Source organism: Vidua macroura, chromosome 1 (assembly GCF_024509145.1).
Source record: "Vidua macroura isolate BioBank_ID:100142 chromosome 1, ASM2450914v1, whole genome shotgun sequence".
Taxonomy (NCBI): Eukaryota; Metazoa; Chordata; class Aves; order Passeriformes; family Viduidae; genus Vidua; species Vidua macroura.
Window position 1 is genome coordinate 23511848 of NC_071571.1, and position 25204 is coordinate 23537051.

At 38.6% G+C, this 25204-nt stretch overlaps 1 protein-coding gene across 2 annotated transcripts in view; it reads right to left on the reverse strand.

Moving 5' to 3' along the window:
* Positions 1 to 15329: 15329 nt before the first annotated feature.
* The window catches only part of CDK6 (cyclin dependent kinase 6), a 126080-nt gene continuing 116205 nt past the window's right edge, over positions 15330 to 25204 (reverse strand). For both annotated transcript variants that reach the window (XM_053989306.1, XM_053989313.1), the window contains exons 6-8: positions 24700 to 24750; positions 20682 to 20817; positions 15330 to 19110 (exon numbers count right to left, since the gene is read on the reverse strand). In XM_053989306.1, coding sequence (XP_053845281.1) covers positions 18964 to 19110; positions 20682 to 20817; positions 24700 to 24750 — 334 coding nt within the window. In that variant the 3' untranslated portion in view covers positions 15330 to 18963. The remainder of the gene's footprint in view (positions 19111 to 20681; positions 20818 to 24699; positions 24751 to 25204) is intronic.

A 25204-nucleotide genomic window follows, 5' to 3' on the forward strand; every position in this document is an offset into this window, starting at 1 on the left:
GAGCCCGGATTCATCCTTTGGGCACCCCCATTTCAGATATTTATACACATTCATGGGGTCCCCTCTCAGTCTCTTCTTGAGGCTGAACATGTCCAGTTGCCTCAGCCTTTTCTTCTAAGAGAAACGCTCTTTGTAGCCCTTCCTTGGACCCGCTCCAGGAGCTCCATGTCTCCCTTTTCTTGAGGAGCTGCCGGCGGGGCGAGCGCCGGGACAGCCTTGGAAGGGGGAGCAGGGGCTGCCTCTGAGAGGGAGCCCTGAAATGCAAACGTTCACTTGTATCCAGGGGCTCTCGTCTGGAATCTGCCTCCCAGGAGAGGGCAGAATTTCGTAGTGAGAGGTTTGTCTTCTCTTGATCCATCTGGTGGTCAGTTACAGAGGGAATCGCAGTGTTCGCTTTTCCTTTTGCCTTCGGTAGATGCATAGAGTAAGGTATTACGAAACAGCAGCCTGTCCTGACATAGAATTGGACCCTGTTTCGGCGGGAGGAGGGAGATAATAAAAAGAGAGGGAAAAAAAAAAAAAAGTGTGTACTCATCCCTTTATTCTGCACTGCAAAATAAAGCATTGTTATATTGTCGGGGTTAATATTACATTAGGTTAATGGAAGTGCTAAGACAAGCCCGGGAGTTATTGGGATCTATTAACTCAGAATTTCAAATGTCCTTTTCTCAAAGCATTACCATTAAAAATTACTGCATGTTAGTCACAGCTTTGTAAAAATGGAGAAAGTAATCACATGCTAATATGTTAATCATAGCAAGCACAAATGAGTTTTGTTACTGAAATAGCTTTGCTGTCTTCATACTTGGGAAGAGCTGGAAAAATTGGTGAGCCCACAGGAATTTGTGATACCAAATTGCTTAGTGAAACCAAGAGCAGCCTGTGAGGAACTAGAAGAAAACGAAGAAAGTGACTCTACTAGATTTGCAAGTAAAATTTGTTCAGTTGCAAATTAAATTTAGTGTTCAAAATTGCAAGATACTGCATAAGGGAAATTTTATTCTTCAGAAATCAGCTGGTATGTTCTAAAACAAGGATGGCTACTTTGGAAACACACCAGGCAGAAGTTCTCCCTGAGCTGCATTGCAATGCTGGAGAAATACATTGAAAACTAAAGAAAATAAATTGCATTCAAGTACATACGAAGCGAGATTAGGAGTATTACTAAGTCTATTATAATATCCATTTTGACAAGCATGGAGAAGTCCTTGCCCCAAATGCACGTTCAGATTTGGACCATTCTGGAGTTACCCCCAGGTTCAGGTGGCTGCCTCATGGCACTGCACATGTGTTGGCTGTCCCCAGTGCTGTGGCAGCCCTGGGGGGCTCAAGGGTGGCCCCAGGTTTGGAGCAGAGCTGTCTGTGTGTCCCCGTGCTGGCACAGCGGTCAGGCTGCAGCTGAAGCAGTGGAGGTAATGCCTGGCCTGCGTCAAGTCTGCCACAACAGAATGACTCTTCAGAAGTGTTTTGACCGAAGTTGAGCTAAGAGAGTTTATTCATGCCACGCTTTGTGCTGTGAGTCTTTGAGACTGGTACCAGGACATAGAAAGGCTTGCCATGGCAGGAAAGCAGGGGTGCAGGGTCCCTCCCTATGCAGGCATTGGGGAGGAGGGAGTCCTCTGCTAGGCACTCCACAGTATTTTAATTAGACCCCAATTAGCTTTTCCTCCCTGGGCTGGGAAGGCTTGGAAGTCCAGCCAGACAAACCAGATTTCTAAAAATGGATGAAAATACTTAGGGAAAGGACTTCTGTGTGCTAGGAGACTAAAATATGATCTTGTTTATCAAAAGGATGGGAGGTGGAGGAACAAGACAACTGATGAGTTCAAAATGAGAACTCATACAGATAATGTAAAAATCTTACTTTCTGTTTTTCAGTAAATGGTAGGCAAATGATAGACAAAGACAATGCATTTAAAATTATTTTTAAATGAACATTTGTTTCTATGGTGCTATCAGATGTGACATCTAGTGTCATTAGATAATTCTGAGGCAAAGAGTAAAATAACTTTTATGTGGGTAATGGGAAGAGTTAACATTTGTGCTTTTTCCTACCTCAGTATATTTTCCTTCCTTAATATTTTGCTTAATGGATTTTTTTTTTGTACTATACTTTTCTTTTCCATAATTGGGTGTTATGAACTCACCTTCTCACAGATAAGGGCTAGGAAGAAAATTCCCATGTGAAGAAATTGTTCCATAATTGTCAAGAGACTGTTGGATTTTCTTCTGTGGTGTCTTGCTCTGAGCACTATCAGAGATGAAGCACCACACAGTATCCAGATCCCTACAGTAGGTTTTATGTAATGCCACATACTTCCATTATTTTTCCCTTTTTTCACAATTAACTATGGTTAATATGGGTATTTGTGACTCTGGCCTCACTGCAGTTCACTTTGTGTCTGTCCCTGGCTGGACTGCTACTCATAATCTTATAATGTGCTTAAAGACTAATTTGGAATGTCACATAATGTAAAGGTAGCTTTTTATTTGTCTGCGTCAGACCTGCAGTTTATGTAATTAATGCTTGTAAAAGACTTTCATGTTTCCTTCACATTTCTAAGGAAAGCACAAAGTTTTGATTTGAAGTTAAAAATCCTTTGAGGCTTTAGGGTTTGATTAGCTTTGCAGTCATTTCTGTCCCTCTGTCAGCTTCCATCCAGAAGCTGACATCTCATTGAATGCTTGAGCTGATAAGTTTTTAGATTCCTGGACCGATCTGGTGGCTCGTTGGAGGCCGCATTAGTAGAAGGTACTTGTATCCTGCTCTAAAGAGAACTTAATGAACTTTACAACCAGCTGAAACTGTATTTGAGGTGCTTTGATGAGAATTTTTTGGTTGAAGTAAAACCGGAAAAAATGCAGCTTGTTTTGGAGCCTGTCATTTTGTGTTTGACTCAAAACATACACTTTTATCATTTCTATATACGCAGAAGTGTTACTAGTCATATTTATAGCTGTGTTGATTTGGCACAGCCTGGTTTTTAGTAGTGGGGGAGGGCCACTGAAGTGGCTTCTGTGAGAAGCTGCTAGAAGACTTCTACTATGTCCGAGAGAGCCAATCTCTGATGGCTCTGAAGATGGACATGCTGCTGGCCCAATTAGAGAGGTTGGTAACACCTCTGTGATGACATATTTAAGAAGAAACTCAAAACAGGGCTGGGTAGTTTTTTCCCAGTGATGGTGAAGTCTGGCGCTATCTCTGGGTGGCCCACGGCAAGCCTTGCCTGCCTGGTCACCCCTGTGCTGCAGACAGAAGGGCAGGGGCAGCGGGGGCTTCTCCCTTCCAGCGCCTCGCACAAAGGGAGACGTTAAATGGTGCCAGTGCTGTGGCAGCCACCACTGCCTTCTCGGTGGTGGCAGGGCTGCCCAGCCCACGGCAAAAACATAGTGAGTGGCTCTCTGGCATGGAACCTAGGTGAGATCAACCTCTTGGTGTTGCGGGATCCTGTGGGAATCTTTGAATTGGTGGAACTTGTTGGCAATGGTACCTATGGGCAGCAGTTTTTCTACGAGTCAGAGAAGACAAGGAAGTGAGGACATGGCAGGGAAAACAACATGGTGGCACCAAGGTCAGTGGGAAGAGAAGGGGAGGAAGTGCTCCAAGTGCTGGAGCCAAGATTCCTCTGCAGGCTGTGGTAAGGACCATGGTGATGTAGGCTGTTCCCCTGCATCTCATGAGGCCCATGGGGGATGCAGGAATCCACTCAGCCCATGAGAGAAGCATTCACACTGGAGCAGGTGGATGCCAGTGATCCAGTAGGAGACTTGAATGGAGAGAGAGGGCCCTTGCTTCCAGAGATAGAGGGCCCTTGCTTCCAAACTAGAACAGCCTATCCTTTAAGGACAGCACCCCATGGACGTGTGACCCATGCCACAACAGTTTCAAAAAGACTGTTGGTGCGAGGGACTCAGGTTGCAACAGTTTTGGCAAGATTGCTGCTCGTGAGATTGGAGCTATGCTGGACAAGTTCATGGAGAACTGTCTCCCACAGTGATGCCTTAAGTTTCAGCTTTCATATTTTCCAGATTCTGTCTTGCATTAGTATATAACTGTGAACTTCATATGTGTTAGCAAGTTCTCTTCACAGTTTAGACAAAACAATCCTTTTTCACCCTGAGAACCAAGGACACTGTTGCAGCTCCAGGAAACAGCAGCAAATTGAGGAGAGCAATCCAGGAGGATGGGACTTCATAACTTGAAGCTGTAATTGGACAATTAACCCCAATATATAAATGGACCAAAACTTATACAAGTGTGAAAACATGTGATCCATCGTCCATCCTGGGTTATAGCCTCACCCGGGCTTTTGTCGTGCCCAAGGTGTATCCTTTGAAGGCCTTTTTAATAAATACTTACTTTAACACTGTCTAGCCTCTGTTCTAGGTAGCCTCTCAAAGCATCAGCATAATATGGCATAATAGAGGAAAGACTTCTTTCCCTGAGTGAACAGAAAAGGATCTCTGGTGACAAACTGACCAAAACCCCCAGGCCCTGTCTCCCTGCACTGTCGGTGGGAAGGAGGGAGGGATGGGGGAAAAAAAAGATGGTTTAAAGGCTTATTTTAAGCCTTATTTTTGAGGAGGCTCATTATCCTCCTCTGACTCTGTTAATAATATATCTACCTTATACCTTTAAATTTGAATCTGTTTTGCCCTTGGAGTGCTTTCTCCCAGTCATTATCTCAACTCATGAACCCTTTGTCAATTTTTTCCCCTCTCCTCTGCCCAAAGGTAGCAGAAGAAGGTAAATGTACAGCTTTTGTGGGTGCCTGCCATTTGGTCAGTGTCAAACCATGACAATAGCCAATCAAGAAAAAACAATCAATCAATAAAGTGTGCTAAGCTTTTTAAAAGATGAAGATGAAAATAGCAGAATCTCAAGGAATACAAAAATACCATGCACATTTCGCACAACAGTTGGATCAAGTAACGTTTGGGAAAAATAGTGCATTTCATGGACAACTGAGAGCCATTATAGCTGAATTAAAAGCACAGTTTGCCTAGACCAAAACAAAGATTTCAGTAAAAACAGATCAGTGCTAAATCATACAGCATCCCCAGCAATTGCAGCAATGTTTTGCTTTTGAAAGAAAAAATAAACTCTTAGATTTTAATTTTTTAAAACTGAATTCATTGTGTGTAAGCAAAATACCTAGGAATGAGTAATTGCAATAAATGAGAGTAGATTTTTATAAAATTGGTATATAGTAAGGGGCCGGAAAGGGTGTGCATTTGTTTATGTTTCTGTGTCTGGTTGTGTGTGTTTGTTGATTTTCTAGATACACAGGGTGTTGAGAAAAACACTTGGAAACATAAAAACTAGAAACCATCATTGCCAATTTTCTGTATTTAATATACAATACTTACTGAATTTGTATTCATTTTACATTTTTAGATAAAAGAAAAATATAGCTAGAAGGGTGAAGCAGTTTTAAATACAAAACTAATTTTTTGCCTTTTTACTTTTCAATAATTTGGGAACTAAAGAGAACTAGACACTGTGAAAATTTTTATTATATTGATTTTCATACTGAACCCTCAGCACCCAACAATAAATACACAACTTTGCTTTTCTTGCACTGCCAGCAGCAAAACGTTCAGTTCCAAAGGACTGTAATTCTGATATAATACATTATTGATAACTTTCTGTGTGCCTTAATTTAATTCTGCTGTATTGACACATTAGTTTTGCAGTCAACCATCTTTACAAACTTGCAAAAGCTAAAGAATATGTTAATACGGTAAGGTGCATGCTCCGATGAACTTCAATGCAGTCAACATAAAGTAGCCCCAGCTGAGGGTGTTCTTAAAGCAGAAAGCCCCACAGGGTGAAATTTGGGACACAGAACAGGCATGCAGTTAGATCAAAGGGCTTTGTTTGAAAGCTTGCAAAGGGAGCTCAAGAGTTTCCAGAGTGTCTGTGTTACTTCCCAGCCATTCTGTACAGCAGAAATACACTTTTCTCCCATGTGTATATGGTAATCAGCAGCTATGCAAGAAGAGGAGAGAGTCTGCAAGATTTCCTGTACAGCAATGGTGCAAGACTTCTATATACCACAGTTCACATGCTGTAGCCCCTTGATGTCATATTGATGACTAAAAGGTAAACCAGTATATTTGAGTAACAATTCAAGAAATCGCTGTTACGTTTTTCTGTACCTCTGCAGGCGATACTGTATTTCACACACAGGTGATTTGAATGCTGAATGCAAAGAATGTGAAGAACACTGACTAGTAACTATTAAGCACACAGAATAAAAAAAAAGAAAAAAAGATGCACCTTTAAAAGAAACAGTAACACACGCACCTTTTCATGTTTGTACCCTGATTAAAAGAACATTGTGAATTTCAAGTATGAAATGATACAGTGAAATCATGTCCTGTGAATAGGTATAAATGGTAGTCTAGGTAGTACAGTTTGCACTGTATAACTTTCCATCTTGCAAAACAGAATCCTACAGCATATGTAGGTAAAGTGACTTGAAATGCTAAAACCTGACATGCCAACTGTTGCACTGGTATAGACTCATACAATGTTGTAGAAGTCAACAGGACTATGCTGATTTTTACCAGCTGAATATATGCCCTAAGGTGAATGAAGAAACGTATTCCAAACTGCTTTGCATGCTTTCCTTGAATTATCAAATCCTAGACAACTCCAGAGCAAAATGATATTTTATGACAAAAAAGGTGGAAAAAGAGAGAAAAAAAATTAATCCAAACAGCATAGAGGCCGGTTTAATTTTCTATTTGTTTTTGTTTTTTGTTTTTTTTTTTTTTTTGTTTTTTTTTTTTTTTTTTTGATAAAATTATACTGAGAAATGAAGGTACTGAGAGAGATTTTCATTTGCTAATGGATGTTGGTCTGATGTAATATCAATTAATCAAGTTACTCTGGATGTGTCTCAGAAGCTGTTGTCACTGTTCATAGTATTCTGTAAACCTGAAACCACAAGTTTAATAATGCCTTTTGAGAACATAACTTATCTTGAAGATTCTTAAACCAGAATCTCGTGAGAGTTACAAACAGGCTTAACTTTATGTGACTTCTGTTAACTTCAGTGGGATTTGTCACGTCTAACGTAGGCACACATGGAGCAATAAGAACTGAATCTTATTTCTGATACATTTCTGTACCAGCATCCTGCTTTTCTCCACATATCCCAATGCCATTAAGAAGTGCAATTCTGACCTTTTGTATAAAAAAGCAATGAACAGAAATTTTTAGAGAAATAATGTAACTAGAGTTAAGATTTTTATCACATGTTACAATTTATATAGTATTCTTGCTGATTTACTAAGCTTAAGTATCTTAATATAGACCTGAGCTGCCTGACACTGAAATTTGTACACTGCAGAAAAGGCCAAACTCTTGGTTTAATTTAACTGTAGTCAGTGGAATTAAAACAAGAGTAAATCACACTAAATGATTTTAAATACTTTGAATCTCCAACCCTAATTCATGCAATTGTCCGTGCACAAAAAAAACCCCAAAACAAACCAGCACCTATATTTGCTGCCTTTATGCTTTTGTTTAGGCAGCAATCTTACTTCAAGCCCAGATGGGCAACTTTATCACTGCAGAAAACTTTCTTCAGTTACAAGATGCTGCAAAAACTTAACCCCTGGCTTAAGCATCTGAAATCAACAGATACCTACTGGGCCTTCTACAAACAAACTAAAGCCAAAGGCAGCCTATGTAATGTTTTCTAATTTTAGTTTTTCAGACAACATGTGTAAAATTCCCCACTATGTGTAAAATTAGCTCTACAATAGCATTTCAAAGTAATCTGGTTATTCCTTTACATATTAAAACAAAAATCCTCTAAAGCATAAAACTTGCTAAATCTGAACACATATACTACTCTAATTGCAAAACTCAATGCACAGTATGATGATTAATTATGACTTTTTCAGACTGATCTATCTTCCTGCCTCTCTAAGAAGCTAGCTTCACTTCAACAACCAAAATTTATACTAAATGCAAATAAACAATAAAGCAACAAGACTCAACACATTTTTTGCAACTACCCTTTCACAGGACTAATGTGTTTTCATACAAAATAATATACTAAATCATAATAGCAATAATTTAGAATAATGTCAAATAACTTGAAGATAAATGTGTCCACATTATCAATAAACACAGACCCCATTTACTGGTGTCTTGGTGCTGTTATTAACCATGTGTCCTCACAATTACAGTCAGTTCCTAAAGGAAAGCCTTTTTCTGCAAATACTTTTTGTGAGCAACTACACTCACCCGAGTAAGCCCTCTCTGCTCCGTGAGACTGCTCAGCTGAGGTACAGTATTTGTGTCTTTGCAGATTTAGGCTTTCAGACTGAAGAGTATCAAGGTAGTGAGGAAGTACAAATACACACTGTAACACAGAAAATAGAAGACAGACCTAGAGACGAAAGCACCCTGTGATGCCTTTGGGAGTTATAATATAAACATCACTTCCGAAGTATACAGTTCCAACTTGTAACACAGCATTTTGAAGGTATAATTTTTCTTTAACTAGAGCATTCAAAGAGATTATACTTTTAAAGCTGTTCAAAGTAATGCAGCAAAATATTATATTAACAATAAAATTAATATGAGATTCAAGGGCAGATATAGACCACTTAAATTAATTGGAATGAAGTGGACCATAAATACATTAATCTGAATGCTTGTAAAGAATTTACAAGGAAATTGAAGACTACAAGGAACAAATGAATGTTCACCTGTGGGCTTGGTTCCAGTGCCACAATAATACAGCATTGTGCAGAAAACAGATTCTATTGGAAAAATAAATGGCACCTTTGTATTTTCCCTATCTTAAGTGTTTTTAAAGTATGTTTCTTTCCCTAGCAGAAGGGACTGCCTTGCCTATGAATGGTGCCTGGCTAAGAGTACTTGAGACTCTTTCGGTCCGTGTGTCAACTGGAACTGGCTCTCACTTACCAAAAAGCACCATCATAATGTAAACTTTGTTTGCTCACATTGCTGCAACTCAAAATAGGTTGTAGGAAGGGAGTTCAAACTCCTGGCAAAGAGATTTTGAACACTGTGGAGAATGACAGGTTTTTATCAGTTCTTAATGGAAGGCAGATGCTGTGGATATTGAATTCTGTTTGTTGGAACTAAACAGAGAGAACTTCACTCTCATGACCAGTGACAGGACTCAAAGCTGAATTGGGGGGGGATTTTTCACCCAGAGGGTGACTGGGCATTGGAACAGACTCCCCAGGGAACAGACTCCCCAGGGTCACAGCACCAAGCTTGGTTCAGACAGAGTTCAAGAGGCGTTTGGACAACACTGTTAGGCACATGGTGTGATTCTTGGAGTTGGACTCAGTGATCCTGATAGGTCCCTTCCAACTCAGCATTATGATTCCCTTAATATTGACCACAACAGAGTAATCAAGATTTTCTGACTGCTGGACTTCTCTCTTTTTGAGGTGGTAAACTATAAGGTAATGCTTTTCTTTTCAACTTACTACACACAATAGAAAGGAGAATGGCAGTGGGGAGGTGAAATAAATCAAATCAAAACAAAACAGAGCTCGAACACCACAGGGTTGCTAGACATCTAAAGAGAAAAAGCCTCTAATCTCATGATGCTGCACTCCTTCAATTATGCTCTGATAGGTAACTTCAGTTCAAAATGTGCATGGCAACCAATACTTTCACACAGCACATCCTCCCTGAGCTTACATAAGCTACCTTCTACAGCCTCATATCCATAAACTTCTTGCCAGCATCCAATTTCTGAAGTACATTTTGTTGTAGGTTACAGCCACCTTTCTTAAAAGGAACTCCAAGATAAAGTCTCTGCAAGAAATCATGGCAGATTTTGGCCTTGCTAGAAAAGCACTTATTTAAATAGCATGCTGCAGACTCAGGCTACATTTTAAACCCAATTTGGTGGATTATTCTCTATCACAGATGAAGGATGATTTTTTGAGATACATATAATCTACCTGGAATACAACATTTTGTCTTTTCCCACAGAATGTCCATAATTCAGTATCGTCCCTTTTGTGTAGTGGGAGAGTTTTCTTAGGGGACTTCTTGTATCACTGCTGTTTAAAATGTGAAAAGTGGAAGTCAACTGTCATAGAAACAGTAAACATAGTATCCCCTCTAGATCTAGGGAAGACTTTTCCTCATGAGAATATTTTGGTGTTTAAGGTCTGTTTGTGCCTAGTACTTGTGGCCGGGCTCTGTACTTTACATTGCCATAGCCCAAAGGGAAGGAATGAGCTTGATTGGCTACATTAACACAAGCTGGGGGAGAGCTGGGGACTGTTTCACAGTTGCTCCACCCAATGCTGGGAGGAATCCTCTTCCTGAGAATAGTGATCTTGGGGAAGGTGAGGGGAAGTGGGGTAAGCAGTTGGACGTTGGCATTTCTAGTCTTGTATCCATTAAAAGCTTCTGTATAACAGGGCCATGTTTGTGTGTTCTTGTAAAAATGTGCATCACTGACAGTTGTTATGGGATCTTCTGTACTTAGTAAATGATCTTCTGAATTCAAAGTTGTTTTGGCTGATCAACTGAACATTATGTTCAATCTAATCTATTATAGCTCATTGCTTTGCTTGAACCAAAAAGTGCGAAAGTAGCACACATTTTACCATATTCTACTGTATTACTTCCCTGTTTCTAATGAGAAGCAAGGAAAAACGAGAGTACAAATCACTGGCTGCCCAAGACTGGAAGCTGCAGAGTCACAACGCAGTAATTTAGCTCACAGCTACTTCAGTGGTAGTGGAAGCACCAGCAGGGTTAGATACAAATGACAGGTAACTGTTGCTGCAGTGAGAGGAACCAGGAAAGCCAGCAAACTGCTGAGGAATAGACTCCTCAAGGCTTCCTTCACAGTGTCACAGAAGGATGATCTGGGATAAGGAAAGGACTGCTTGAATGGCTGAGTGGTCTACCAGTATATGTATTTAACAAGAGACAGAGAACTACTGTGGAGAATTAGAGGTTTCTCATCCCTGGAACTGTGAAGTTTGTCTCTGTGCCAAGCCCAGTTGCTCATGCTTAATGGAAGGACCAAACTGTGCCAACACTTACCCTGCCACCCATGCACACAGGCTGAACACAACAAAATGTCATGCAGGCTTCCTATTCTGCATTTTTGAAGCTGGCATAATAATAGTTAACAGTAGCTCTCCTGTTGGCAGAGCAGCTCAGACAGCTCATTCCTACTCTACAACCTACCAAAAGCCTTTTCCCATGGCAAATGATTTTGCATTATTATTTACACTGGGTGTCAACACACTTGCTAAACCCTCAGACTTGCTCCTGTAAGATGGTGAACCACCTGGACTGATCCAGCAAAACCTGCATGTGGACAACCTTAACAAAATCCAAGTGTGCAAAACCATGCCATTTTGGATGACCACAGAATGTTCTATTTGCAGCAGGAGTCAACTTCTAATGCAGAACATTGCACACTAATAGACACTGTCAGAGCTGTACATTCTCCAGTGTCTGCAACTGAACTACAGGCACTGTCTCTGTGGACAGCTTAATCGGCTGTCAAGCTGCCTCATAAGACTTTTTTTTTTATATCTACCCAGAAAAAGCCCTAGCTTATGCAAAATTTAAAAAATAGAGCTGTTGCTATGTTAAAGAAGTACACTGTAACTCATGACTTGAGTTGGCATAAGTATCTGGAACCAAAATCATGTTCATGAGTCTTACTTTATCATCTTATATGACAGGAGAAAACAAAACAACTGGAAAAAAGTCTTCCCCCTATGTTTATAAGTAACTTTTCCATGTAGTCAAACTCACTTGCCATCTCTCCTGCTCTCTGCCTGTTTTTTCTCTTTCCATCACATCACGATTTTCCTCCTTCATCTAGCTACTCAAAACTGATCCTTACATTAAACATTTTACTTTATTTTAAAAAAGGCTGAGAATTAGCATAACATGATGTACGTGTGAAAGATGGTATAAAATGAAGGGCTCCATATCGTTGAACACTGATTTCAAACCCTTTAGGAGTAATTGTACAAAGGAGTCTGTCAGTCTGTGAAAAGTCATTTTCCATGCAGTGGCAGAGACTGTCCCCTATCTGGATTTAACATGAGCATGTCAATGCGAGCAAGAATCCATATAAACACTAGAAAATGTGTTTTTTTCAGGCGTGTGGATGGATTTGCAGAAAGCAAATAGTGTGAATGTGAATTTGGCTCGCTCAAAAATGGACAGTGAGCTTGAGAGCTTTACAACACATCCTTGTAGACAGCAAAGTAAATCACAAGTTTAACATGATGTGTTTTCCCATCTCCTTTCAAACAGTACAGGTTGCTTTAGTGCAAATGAACATTTAAGTGGTAGTTCAAATAAATTCATACTTGGATGCTTTTCTTCTATAAAACCCTTTCAGCTTTGCAAAGGCAGTGAAAAAGTATCAGTTTCAATACATATTTAGCACACATTGTTTGCATTCATTTCTATCACATCAAAAATATGCTCCTTTTCATTCATCCTAACAGTATTTTCCAAATAGTTTTTTGAAATCTCCTTTCTAATCCTTATCAAGTGTCAGCTGTTTGTGGGTGCTTTTTTCTTATTTTTTTCTTTCTCAAAGAAGACAGTATATTCTGTCTGATCCTTTCTGGAAACAAAAAAAATCTGCTCTACCACAACCACCAACAATCAAAATACTATAGCAGAAGTTATTTTTACTTCCTCTAGCCTTGCGAAAGTCTCATTAACACTGGGCTGGATAAAACCCATCAATATATCCCAAAACAAATAAAATATGTAATGTGAAAGGGAAAAGACCATATGGTTAAGGAGTTTTATCTTTGCTGTTTTGCACAGTCTTTCAATGAAGGCTAGAGAACTGAATATTGCAGAAACTTCCACAGGACTTTTAAGTCAAAGCAAATTTTCCACTAACTTTACTAACAGCAACCTGAGGTTTTTCTGCCCAGAAAGCAAAAGGTTCATCTAAGAATGTTGCTGGTTAATTTTAGTTTGTGATGAGTACATGAAGAACCGATGGTATCTATTCTGCCTGGAAAAATCACATTTGAGAACAAGTTCCCACTTGATTCAGTTCTGTTTGGGTGCCTATCACTGAATTAAAAACATACACATAATTTTTCAGGAATACTTTTTAATGGAAAAATATACGAGTTTCAAGATTCTGAGTGTTACAGCTAAAGTAATGATTTTCAGCTGGTTTCTCAAAGAGTCTAATGAGCCATTTTTCATATTATTTGTGCACACGACTCTTAAGTGGTCTTTATGGTTCTTACATTGTATATGTATTGCAGATCAGTATGCAATACTTGCTAAGCTTCAAACTAAAGGGAAGAAACAACATTTGGCAAAAGTATATTTGTCAGTTTGTATGTCTACATCTTTCTTCTTTTAATGGCCTAGTTAATTAGAAGAGATGAGAAAGCTTCTTTTTGTTTTACATAAAATATTGAGATTTGATGGTTACAGAGTCTAGTCCAGAAACTAGAATTATATTATAGCCATTATCTAGTAATTTTCAAGATGCAGATAGATAATAAAATGAAATAAAATAAACAGCTCACAAATAAAACCTCAATTTGAGTTGTACAGCCTGTTAAGACTGCTAAAATTGTAGTCATGCTTTTGTACATCTGAACTGTACTTGCAGAAAAAAAACCAGATATGGAAATAAAACTTGGACGCTTAAACATATAAAATCCCATTTAATTTTCTAGACATTGTTTCTGATTTTCTTCTTCACTGGAAGTAACCTGTATGCTCAAGGCTTAGTAATCAAAAGGAAGTAAAAGTATAGCTTACTGATAGTCAGTTATTGAAGAGTTCACCTCTCTGTGAAAGTAAAAATATATTTCTTAAATTTTCCCTCACTAATGCAGTTTGGAAAAATGCTTTTTCTAACATACTAATTTCAAGAACATAATTTACACATTAAAAAAAAAAAGTGTGAAATCCTGTTAACATCAAAAAAGATCTTGATATTTAGAAGCAGTTTTGAAGCAATAAAATAAATATGTTAGGTTCCTAAGCTTGCAATCAATTCAAGCTTCCAGCATAAAACAACAAAATCACTCAAATAGCCTAGTAACTTCTAATTCACATTGTATATAAAAGTCAATCTATTCCTGAACCTACTGCATATGAAAAATACTAGCCAAGTGGTTCTATAAAACTTAGTTCTTAGAATAAGCTTCCTCATTATTCAAATGTGTCTTATACATGTAACATAATTAATTTATGTGGCCTTTTAAACCAAACTCTGTGGCTTCTGATTCATGTATGTATTTGACAACTGATGTGTTTTCAGTTGTGAGTCAGGTAAGTGCTCCAAGTTTGCTGGCTAAAAGACCAAACTACCATGTTTTCTCTTTATTTTCCATATTAAAGTGGGCCTAATACCTAACAGCAGAAAAAATTATATGTATAATAAAACATGCTTCTCAAAGACAGTGAGTGAACCTGTGAAAAGCAGCAAGGCACAAATTTTTCTTCTTATTCCCAAAACAACCACTGAGTATAAAAACCAAAGAAGAGTTACCATGCTGGAAACCCTCCCCCATGCAGAAGATGTTCAAATGCTGTAATTTAGTGATTCCTTTCATTAAAAATGCTCTGTACACATAGCCCTAAATTTCTTTTTTTTTTTTGCAAACATGACGCCCTCATTTTTTGGTGTGTTTTAGGACAGAAACAACAGGGAAAGATGCTCTATTATTAATCATGGTGGACTAATAGGCTGAAAGAAACATGGACTGTGGGCACAGCCTACACAGAAATATGCACAAATCCTATTTTTAGAATTTTACTAACCACACAGAAGGCAACACAGGGGTACACGAAACTAAGCCTAAGCAAGGAGGTGCACAAAATTCTTGTCTCATCACTGTTTAGGCTATGGGACTAAAAGAAGCAACATTTAGTAATAGGAATGGAGGGGACATTGGCACTGTGTAGCTATGGAAAATTTGGAAGAATCTTGCTGGAAATAGCACCTGTGAGCATCACTGAAACCTTTTTACAGAAGGGAGCTGAAGGAGATGAACGGGAAGGCTGGTGTGAGCGTGGACAGGGGGAAGAGAGAAGGGCTGCACCAGATGGATTGCTATGGTTCAGCAATTAGCACTTCACTAGCTGGCTGTGGTGATTTTTTTCCTTGGCTGTTTTTTTCTGCAGAGCTGTGTAGTAGTGACTAAACAAAAACAACAACAACAACAACAACAACAACAACAACAACAAAAAAACAAAAACAAAAACAAAAAACCAAAAACAAACCAAAAAAAAAAAAAAAAAAAAAACAAACCAAAAAAAAAAAAAAGGTTGGTGGGAGATAGAAGTTTCTCCTTCCATTACTTGGAACACCCTGTTCTCTGCTAAGAAGAGCACAGTGCCTGGCTGTGGGTGTTCTAGGAGCTATACTTAATACATCTTTTGTTATTCAGCATTTTTTAGCTGCTGTTAAACCACTCCTGTAGAAGAGAACATATACAGGTTTAGATATCACTAAGAAGAATTGCACTCTGAAGTCTTCTTTAAAGGTGTACAAAGAGTTTTCATCACAGCACTTTCTTTTTCACTTACACAAATCCTACATCCTATACATATGGCAGTAACGAGTAAAGGTACTAAAATATTAGAGCTATACCAGTAACGTAAGAAGAGCAAGGGCATGGGTTTGAGCACAGTCCCACAGCTGTCTGTGCTGTCTAATTATGAATATCATTCCTGGCATGGTATTAGCCAACGACAGTGCTTTGCCCAGCCAGAGAACAGGCTTTCTCAGTACACTAGTGTAAGTGAAGCCCCACATGGTTTGGCAGGGAAGACTGGAATACGATTAAGCCTATGGCATGTCAAATGGAATTTCTTCCTGAATAATTTGGAAAAGGAGGTAATTTGAAAAATTGTTGGTCCTTTGAATCCAGGCCCTTGCTACCACAAGGACCCCATTAGAGAAATATTTTCCCTAACCCTGCCAAGATTCTTAGATTTCTTGGTTTTGTTCCTGCCATTCCCACTGGAAAGATGTTCCAGAATGTGACCATTAATGCAGCCTTTGGAAACTGTTCTCCTGAATACTCTCATTTATAACCTGATCCTACTGTATTAGACAACATACAGCACCATGTTGCAGAAGCTCTGCCTCTGACTCTGTAAGCCAGGCCCTGTTTTTCTCTGCTGCTTGCTTAGCTCTTTGATACTATGATTGGGAAATACTGCTCCAGTAGTTAAATTCTTGGTGATTTCCACATTCTCATTAGTTTTTGGGCGAACACTAACCTTTGGCTTTAAGTATTCTCTCCCCTCCTTTCTGTTTTTACCCTAATAATGAATCTACATTCAGCAACCATATCCTCTATTCTTAAGCTTTGCTAAGCTTAATAGAACAGAGTCTTACATGGAACAGATGCACGTTTCTATCTGAGAGTTTTAAGCATAATTTGGAAAATATCATCTCCTCCTCTACATTTTCACCCTACATTAGTTGGTGGAGAGCTCTGGGAGAATTCCCTGAGCAGTTGCTGGGAAGCCACACCAGCTGAATGCCCTGATAAGGTATGTATGACAGATAGCTCCGTGCTGGGTAAAATGTGGAATGTTTTCAAAAGTGCTAAACTCCATAAAAAACTTTTCTAATTACTACTGTTGCAAGAGTCTCCTGACTTTTGGCTCTGTTTGTTGTTCTACTTAGTGTTTAAAAATCACTAGCAAAAAATTCACTCTGGCCCATCCTTTTCTGTGAATGTTAAAAATTATTCACATTTGGGTCCACTAACCCACACAGGAATAGGGCAGTACAACACCAGCGCAGTAAGTCTGCAGTTTCCTTTGGGTGTAGGAACAAAGAAAATGACAAAGGCAAGGCCAAGATTAGAAGCTTTGCTGCTGTGACAGCTCCCTGGCCTTCAGCTTCCTGCTCACAGAGCTTCTGAAATTCTGACGTTACAGATCTGTGATATCTCTGTGTGCAGATGCTTTGTGCATGCTCTTGCCAGGCCTAATTTGCAACTTGCCTGTTCATGCTGGTTAAGTTTTGCATAGGCTCATTCTAGGCTTAAAGAAAAGCATAGGCCACTGCATGCAAGCATGCAAGTGGTCCTTTTAAAACCGGGATTGTTTAAAGCAGACCTAATTTAACCATATATCACACACTTAAATGTCTAACAGTAACAAAAAGCTTTATCCAGGAGAGAGATAAGATCCACTTACTACCCTAGCAGTGGACCATGACCCAGACAGCAGAGATACCTGAAACAGAGTTAACAGTGAGGTTTGCCACAGGAGCGAGAGACCTGCCTATGAGATGGCTGCAAGTTCCCCTGTCACAGCTGGAAAAGTTACATTGCCCAACTCACTGCTAAAGACCTGCTTCTGCCAAGCATGCCATGCACGAGGATATAGTGCTGGCTCACCACCTAGACAAGATGAAATAGAGACGAGGAAGAGAGAAGCCTAAGGGACAGTCACAGGAGTAAGCAAAGCTGGCTGCCTCACTTAGCATCAGTTATATTCATTGGACCAATATTTTCCCCCAAGTCATGTCCAAGTAAATGCACTGAAGTCATGCTAGGGAACAGCTTTTATGGATTTAAAGCATTTCTTTTTCCCCAGTACAGTATTAAAAAAATAAAAGTTTCTTCTCAAAATACTGAAAATATATTTTAGTTAAGGTAAAAATACTAAATATAAAAATTTCAGGTAATATTTAAAATAACTGTGCTATAAAGACAAGTAAATTGCTTAGTTATTTTGACATTCAATAATGGTACATTAACCTTAGTGGAGAGGCATGTGCTAGTATCTCCACATGGTGGTTTAGGAGAGAAGGTCATGCATTTCTGCATAGAAGACAAGCCTCCTTAGTAAGTGACATGTGAGGGATTTTGAGCATTAATGTTCATGCACTTGTGATGCATTCGGGGGTGTTGCTGGTAAGGCAGCACAGTATACAGAGTACAATGCAGCACAAATACTTCTCTGTGCTTATTACAGATATAGAATTCTCTGCTTCTGACCCAGAAATATTTTTTCTATTTTTGTGTTTGGCTGACAATAAGAACAGGTTCAAGGTGAAAATATGTATTGATTTTCATTGGCTTTGCTCATGTCTTTGAGCTGGACATCAGAAAATTATTTGGAATGAGATGAAGAAAATATGCTTGCAGCTGTTTCCAGGGGGAATGATGGGTTAGACAATGGACTAGAACGTGTCTGCATTTCAACACAGAAAGACCATTTGGAAATTGAAACAGTGAGAACAGGACAGTTTTTTGAAACATGCACACAAACATAGCTAGATAATAACTTGTTTGTGTATGAAAAAACCTAAAAGCTGAGACATTTATTATGACCATCATCATCACTGTTATTTTTATAGAGCAACAAAATGATAAATTAAGTCATCCAGGTTTTCAAGTGGGGAAGCACCTGCATTATCTACTATGAATGAACAGTAGCTGGATGTATTAACGCATGTATCAGTTAACTGCAGGTTGCAGAGATCTGGTATTTCAATGTCATTCTTTAAATATCACAGAATAACAATAATAAAGTACCAAATCATGCTTCAGCAGCTAGAGAGAGAGAGAGAGAGATTGCATCATATTTTGGCAGTGACTTGATCATCAAACACTGGCAGCATTCAATATTAGAAGGATAAAATGGCAGCAAAACTGGTCAGCAGCTTCTCTTCATCTGGAGTTTTCCAGGTAGATAAACAAAACAAAACCAAAACAAACATAAAGCTGCAACAGGAGCAGGTCAAAGCCCTGGCCCTTGCATTGCTCTGATAAAAGTAAACTAGATTGATTTCCATGGATAAGCACATCACAATCCCAAAATAAAAGGTAAGTGCATAAAACCTCCAAATAATGATCTCGCTAGGACAGCTATGTGGTTTGTATGGGACAGTGGCTTTGTCAGCTACATGTCTTGTTCATTTATGGTTCATCTTCAGTCAGCACTTATGATGCATTCACCTCACTGGAGTTTTGGCTGGATGACACGTGACAGTCCAGATTCTCCTTGAATTTCTCCAGATCATGGAAATATGGGTGAGAGAGGGCAACATATGCAGATATTCTTTTGGCTGGGTTGAACGCTAAGCATTTCTGAAAGTATGAAAAGAAGTTAGTTTTAACTACAACGTACAGTTAACAGTGTTATCATTGCATACATACATTAATGCATACCACGATCAGGATGAGACACAACAGGGTCTCAGAAGGAGGTGTACGATGACCATCCATATTAAAACAAGCAGTGGGGTCACAGTATAAGATTATGGCCACCTCAAAAATTACATGCTAGAAAATTCAAGTATTCACAATTTATGAAATCCTAGAATACACATTTTCTTGAATTTGCATGCATAGGACAGCCTTCATCTGCTTATGTTTTGTGTTTGGTTGCTCTCATCTTCCTAGTTGAACTCTGATGGCCCTCCTTCTTCATCTGTATCCCAGCCTTTTCCAGCCAGCATTGAAATCTCTACCCCAGCCTCGAGTTTATACCTTGTTCTTTATGGCATTCACCTCCATGTATTATTCTTCCCACTGTTCTTGTCTAACCAATTCCTAGTCCTACTTTCTTTTCTTCTATCAGAACTTCTATCATTTAACTCCTGAAATTTAATTCAGAGACTTCCAGTTCTACTCTCCCCTCTCATCTGTGGTTCCCAGTTATCATCTCTTTGCCTAGCAGGAACAGACTTCTTTCCTACCTCAACTTCTAGGCACAGATATTTATCTTCTTTCTCCCTCCCTCCCATCATGCCTTGAAGTCACTGAGCTCTCGGCCATATATATAATATTCCTTCTTGTTCCTAGAATCTAATTCTTGTCCCATATCTAGCTTCCACTTCCAGGCTGTCTGCAAGCACAACAGATTTTTCTCATAGCAGTGTTTCTCCCTTGTCATTTCACATGTCCAGATGTAGTCCAGCTTTCTGCTGCTGTCATGAGGACACTGCAGGACCATCTGCTGTTGAGATAACCTTGGCCAGAGACAGCAGCTCCCGAAGAGATGCATCAAGTCTTTCAAGAATTGCACTCTACCTAGCTTTAGAAGACTCCCAGAGAACAAATCTAACTAGATTTCAATAAGCACAGCATGAAGCAAACTGATGCAAGGTCATTCCCTATATTCCATTTCAAGATTGAATTTCAGGACTGGGATTTCTAATGTATCTATAATGACATCTTGCCATTTGCAAAGGCAACAATTGGTGAATTCCAAGTGTAAAGTTTTCAGCATTCAGTAGAAGGCTAGCAGATGTAATCTGCCACTACAGTCTACTTCCTGCTTTATACTGGGTCCACTATAGCACAAAAATGGTAGATCCATGTTTGTACTCACATCAGGCCAGTACTGTAAGGATGGCTGCTCCAGTGCACTGCAGTGGTCAGTAATGAGGATCTAATCATAAGGTCTAATGACAGGTCAAACAGATACGTCCCTGACCTAGTTTCCTAATCTTGAGCTATTCTCAGGTCTGACACCTCTTGAGCCAAAGGCAATGTCTTTGTGCTGTTGTTTCACAGATTAACACAAATTGTCTTATCTATTTTTAACTTTTTTTTACTAACTCCATTAAATGGAAACTTCATTTTTTCTTGGCAAGTTGCATGCACAGTGGGAGCCATCAGTCATGTGAGGTAGGGAACAACAAACAGAAACTCACAAGAAGCAAGTCTTTGCCTACTTCATCGATATCTGGTACAAATTTTTCAATAGGTTGTGCGGGTCTGGAAGTAAAAGCATTTCTTGGAAGGGCAACATCATTAGGCCAGTCCTCTTCTTCTGGGAGTCCAATTACACTGTGAAATGAAAAACATAATGTTAGGTCTGAACATTTATGCAGTTTTCCCTTCATATTGATTACAATGAGTGGCATTTTGTAAGTATTTTTGTTTAAATGAGCGTAAATGTTTAATTGTACAGTAGTGCAATAATCTCTGTGAATAGGAGCTGATAAACATAGGCCCTCAATGTGCTTGGTAGAAATAATTTTGTGGCTAGCACAATTTTCTGGCCTAAGCCTCAATTTTCTGAGTCTTTTTATTGAAAAAAAGGCTGAATGCTTTAGAAAAAAGTTGCTTAGCTCTTGACTGGATGGTGCAACACATGTCACTCCAGGATGATTAAAAGCAGTAAGTTTCAAAGGGGAATTGCGTGCTAGGATCTTTTTTCACAAGAATGGGGACTGAGAGAAGAGTGTGGGTCAAGATGAGGGTAAGGCAGTAAAAGGGATGTTTCATAATGCTTCAAAGCTATGTGAAGTAATTGTTGCCCAAATTTAAACAATTTATTTGCTTCACAATACAGGTTTTAAAATCTCAATTTAGAAGTGGAAAGGCACTTGAGTGTCTTTGTGGTTTTGCTTTCAATTGTATTTTAGTTTTTCTTTGCTCTTTAACAGAGTATTTTAATTTCTTTAAGTATTTTATTTCTTTATTCTTTAAATTATAGCAGATATTTATACTTACTAAATAATCATGCTGAGTTCTAAAACTCAAATAAATCAAATAGTAGGTAAACCACCAACAATTAATTATGTCTCATACATTTCACATCTTAGTCTGCTGTTAATATTTGTGGGGTTCAAAACCAGTTTCTGATGGAAATTCTGGAAAAGATCATACATTACTTGTTTGGTTTCATGGAAATCATATTTTTATAACCTGTAAACCTGAGATTTTCAATGGGAACACTGGCAGGGTAAGACAAGAAAGAACAGAAAAACAATGTCACTGAATACTTGGGCTTGCACAAAGGCCAGTGCCACTAGGGAGCAGCATTGACCTTTTTCTCACTGAGTTTGTCACAAGACTGGGTGAGGCCGTGGGTCAACCACACGGAGGGAAATCATAGGTTTACCTCAATGAATGTAATGGAATTACCCCACCTCACCTATGTGGATTTTAGATTGTAATTTGGCTTACCTAAAATACCTCTGAAAATTAATATCTCCTCAAAATAACAGCATGGCTGGAAGGGCAAAGCAATTACAATCTCAGGACAATTAAATTCTACTGCATCTGGACATATCACAGCTCTTGGGAAATGCTAAGCTGAATCTGTATGAGAAACCACATTTGCCATTTATCAGGTGCAGAGTGGCTATGGGGCAGCTTCCTTGGCCACAGGAGTTAAAGCCTTTTGATTAGATATTTCAGGATCTGGCCCCATATTAAATATAATACAAATAGCATTGAAGATGGGAGAGTTAAGTATTCTAAATAACAATGACATTTAACCTGTCATTCAAATGTGTTTGGTTAGTCCCACTGTTTTCAATGACTGCATGGCAGAGCAGGAACGGGGCAGAATAAGCACAGGCACAGGCTAAGCTAATGACAAGAAACCAGCCTGTCAGAGAGGGGTGGGCTGGACAAGACAGAGTGCAAAGGAGAGACATTTTTAGTTACACACATGTAGTACTCAAAATCCCTTAATAATGAATGCCTGAGGAGCTGCTCCCACTCTAATGGTCTGGTAGCATCACCATTTCAGTGACTAAGTTTGGGAGTAGCTTGGGTAAGTTTCACCTCCTGCCAAAGGTTCAGGCCTGGTCTTGAGAAATGCTGAGTACTTTCCACTCCCATTGATCACAATAGGAGACAAGCCTGTTCAAACCATTGCAGTTCAGCCTGAAATCTATGAGGGTATGCCACAAGCTGGTAGTGTCCGGAAAAGCAAGAAAATGTTTCGAGCCGTGTATGAGGGATTTACCCTCATACACAGTGGATTTTTACTGACACAAATCACAATGCACATGCAAAGCAAAGGCACACCACAGCCTGATTATCTGAAAGAATGCATCAGTCCAGACTGCACGAAAATCCTGAAACTTCCTTCTGTCCAAACTGATCTCTAGAATGAGTCACTACTACAGAAAGAAACAACCCTCCTACAAGAAGAGCTAGGCCTAACTGTAGGGGGTTCTCCAGCTGTGAAAACACAAAATAAACACTATTTGGCATAACCTCTCAGAATCCAAGACAGAAACTTCTCAACTGTTTAGGAAGAACTGTACAAAAGAAGCAAGCCCAAACTTTCTCTTTAAGTAGATGTGCAATAAGGAATTTCTTCTAAATTTAGCACAGTATTTTCTTTTCTTAGTGAATTCTTTTCTGCACAGGTAATCTCAGCCCCTAGGGAGGAAAGATCCCTGTTGGAGGCTGCCACTAACAGCTATGCATTTAATCCTAGCCCAGTTAATTTTCATTTTCCCCTTTAAATGGGCAAATGAAAGAAATCACAGCTGTGTCTTTTTAAATTGTAAAATATATTGTATGCATCAAAGCTGTCTTCATTTAATGAAGAAGAATATTGTAGGACTAAAGTAGTAGTTTTGGCAGAAGAAAAAAAGTCAGCTTTAAGGACTGATTTTTCTGGATTGGGCAGGAAGAGCTATTTAGCGCATGACAAATTAACCACACAAGTGAGTCACATACTCATGGTATGGTATGCAGGAAAGGGAAGTCAACTCTGTGAAATCAAGACCTGCAATTTTGAAACCCCACATTAAATAATGAAAATGTTTAGAAACAGATCTGTTATTATTTGAGAACTGGAAAAATGGTTAAACAGAGAAATTCATTATTTGTTCAGTTTAAGCTTTTCTTAGAAATGTTGCTATCTTCTCTTTGGAATATCTTCAAGAAAATAACATTTAGGAATAATACTTCTCACTCTCTCTCTGTGCTATCTACTTCTTATTTCACCCAGATCCCTGGATCCCTGGATCCCTGCAGCCCCTCCATACAGAAAGGGAAGACAGAGGTGCAGAGGCAACCACGCATTTGTTCTCTGGATTGGTACCAGCTCTGTGTGGCTTTGATTTCCTAACTACATGATATGTACATCAGATCTTAAATTTACATGCCTCTTAAAAATACAAAAATGTTCCTTAGTCTGAAGAGCTTTTACAAGAAAAAGTAAAATAATCTACATAATTATCATATTGGTAATATCAATAACTTAATTTTGGATGAGAAATATTCCACCTCAGAGAGTTTAGAGTCTACCTGCCTCCTTAATTTATTTGACGTGTCTGAAGAACACAAACTCCTAGAACTGTAAAATGGTTTTAAAATAACGTAAAATCATCGCTGAGAAAACACATGTTAAAATGCTGATATTCCCTCAGTTCTCACAGTTATTTTCCAGACCAAAATATGGACTGTTAACAGGCTACACAATAAATTTTAAAAACTAACATATTTTTGGATGTTTGGAAGTCTTTTCTGCAAAGATGCTGTTGGTAATAATCTTAGAGATTTCAGCTTTTAATGTACTCTAATGTTGTTTTCTGCAATGCATAAAGGAGTAAAACAAAAAAAATAAAGCCTCTGTGTTTGTTTGCATGAAGAAAATCTCTTGGACTTAACTGTTTATGAATATGTATGAATGGTACATGCACAGTATGTTTAAGAGACTTAAAAAGCCCAAACACAGAAGTCTCATAAATTCCTGATGATGGCTATCAGTTTTGCAGAACTATATTCCATGTTGCTTCCTCCTTCCACTCTGACACAGAATACATGGAAATATCATGTTGCATACCATAACACTAGGAAACATGTTCTAGGAATACTTTGTTCTAGTCACATTATTGCATAAAAACATGGCAAAGAAATCTCATAGCGTTTCAATGTTAAACAGATACTGACATAAGCCAATTAGTTATTACTTACTCAAAGATTTTTCCTAGTTGATCAACATCTGAATTTCCACGGAAGAGTGGTCTGAAAAAAAAAAAAGTTTTTAGGATGTGACTTGCTTTAATTAATGTAAATTTTTATATGTCATTGACAGTTGCCAATGTAGGGTGAAAATGTGGGGTTTTTTTGAGACTTTGTATCTTCTGCTTCCATGCTTTATCCAGTCTGTGAGTGAACCTTTCAAGTTTCTACTAAAACTGGTAACAAAAGGGGACAGATGACACGCATTTTTGAATACACTACATTTGAATATTTAATTGTGACCTTTTGCATGAATGACATAATTTTCCCTCAACTAATACTGTCCTATGAATTATATCATTAACAAAATAGTTTTCATTACAAAGAACACTAAAATAGCTGCTAAGAGAGACAAAAACAGAGTGAATGTCATGCAATTCATTAAAACATAGTAACATTAGAGATTAATTATTATGAATATAAATTGAAAATTAAATTTCTCGCATACTATATATTG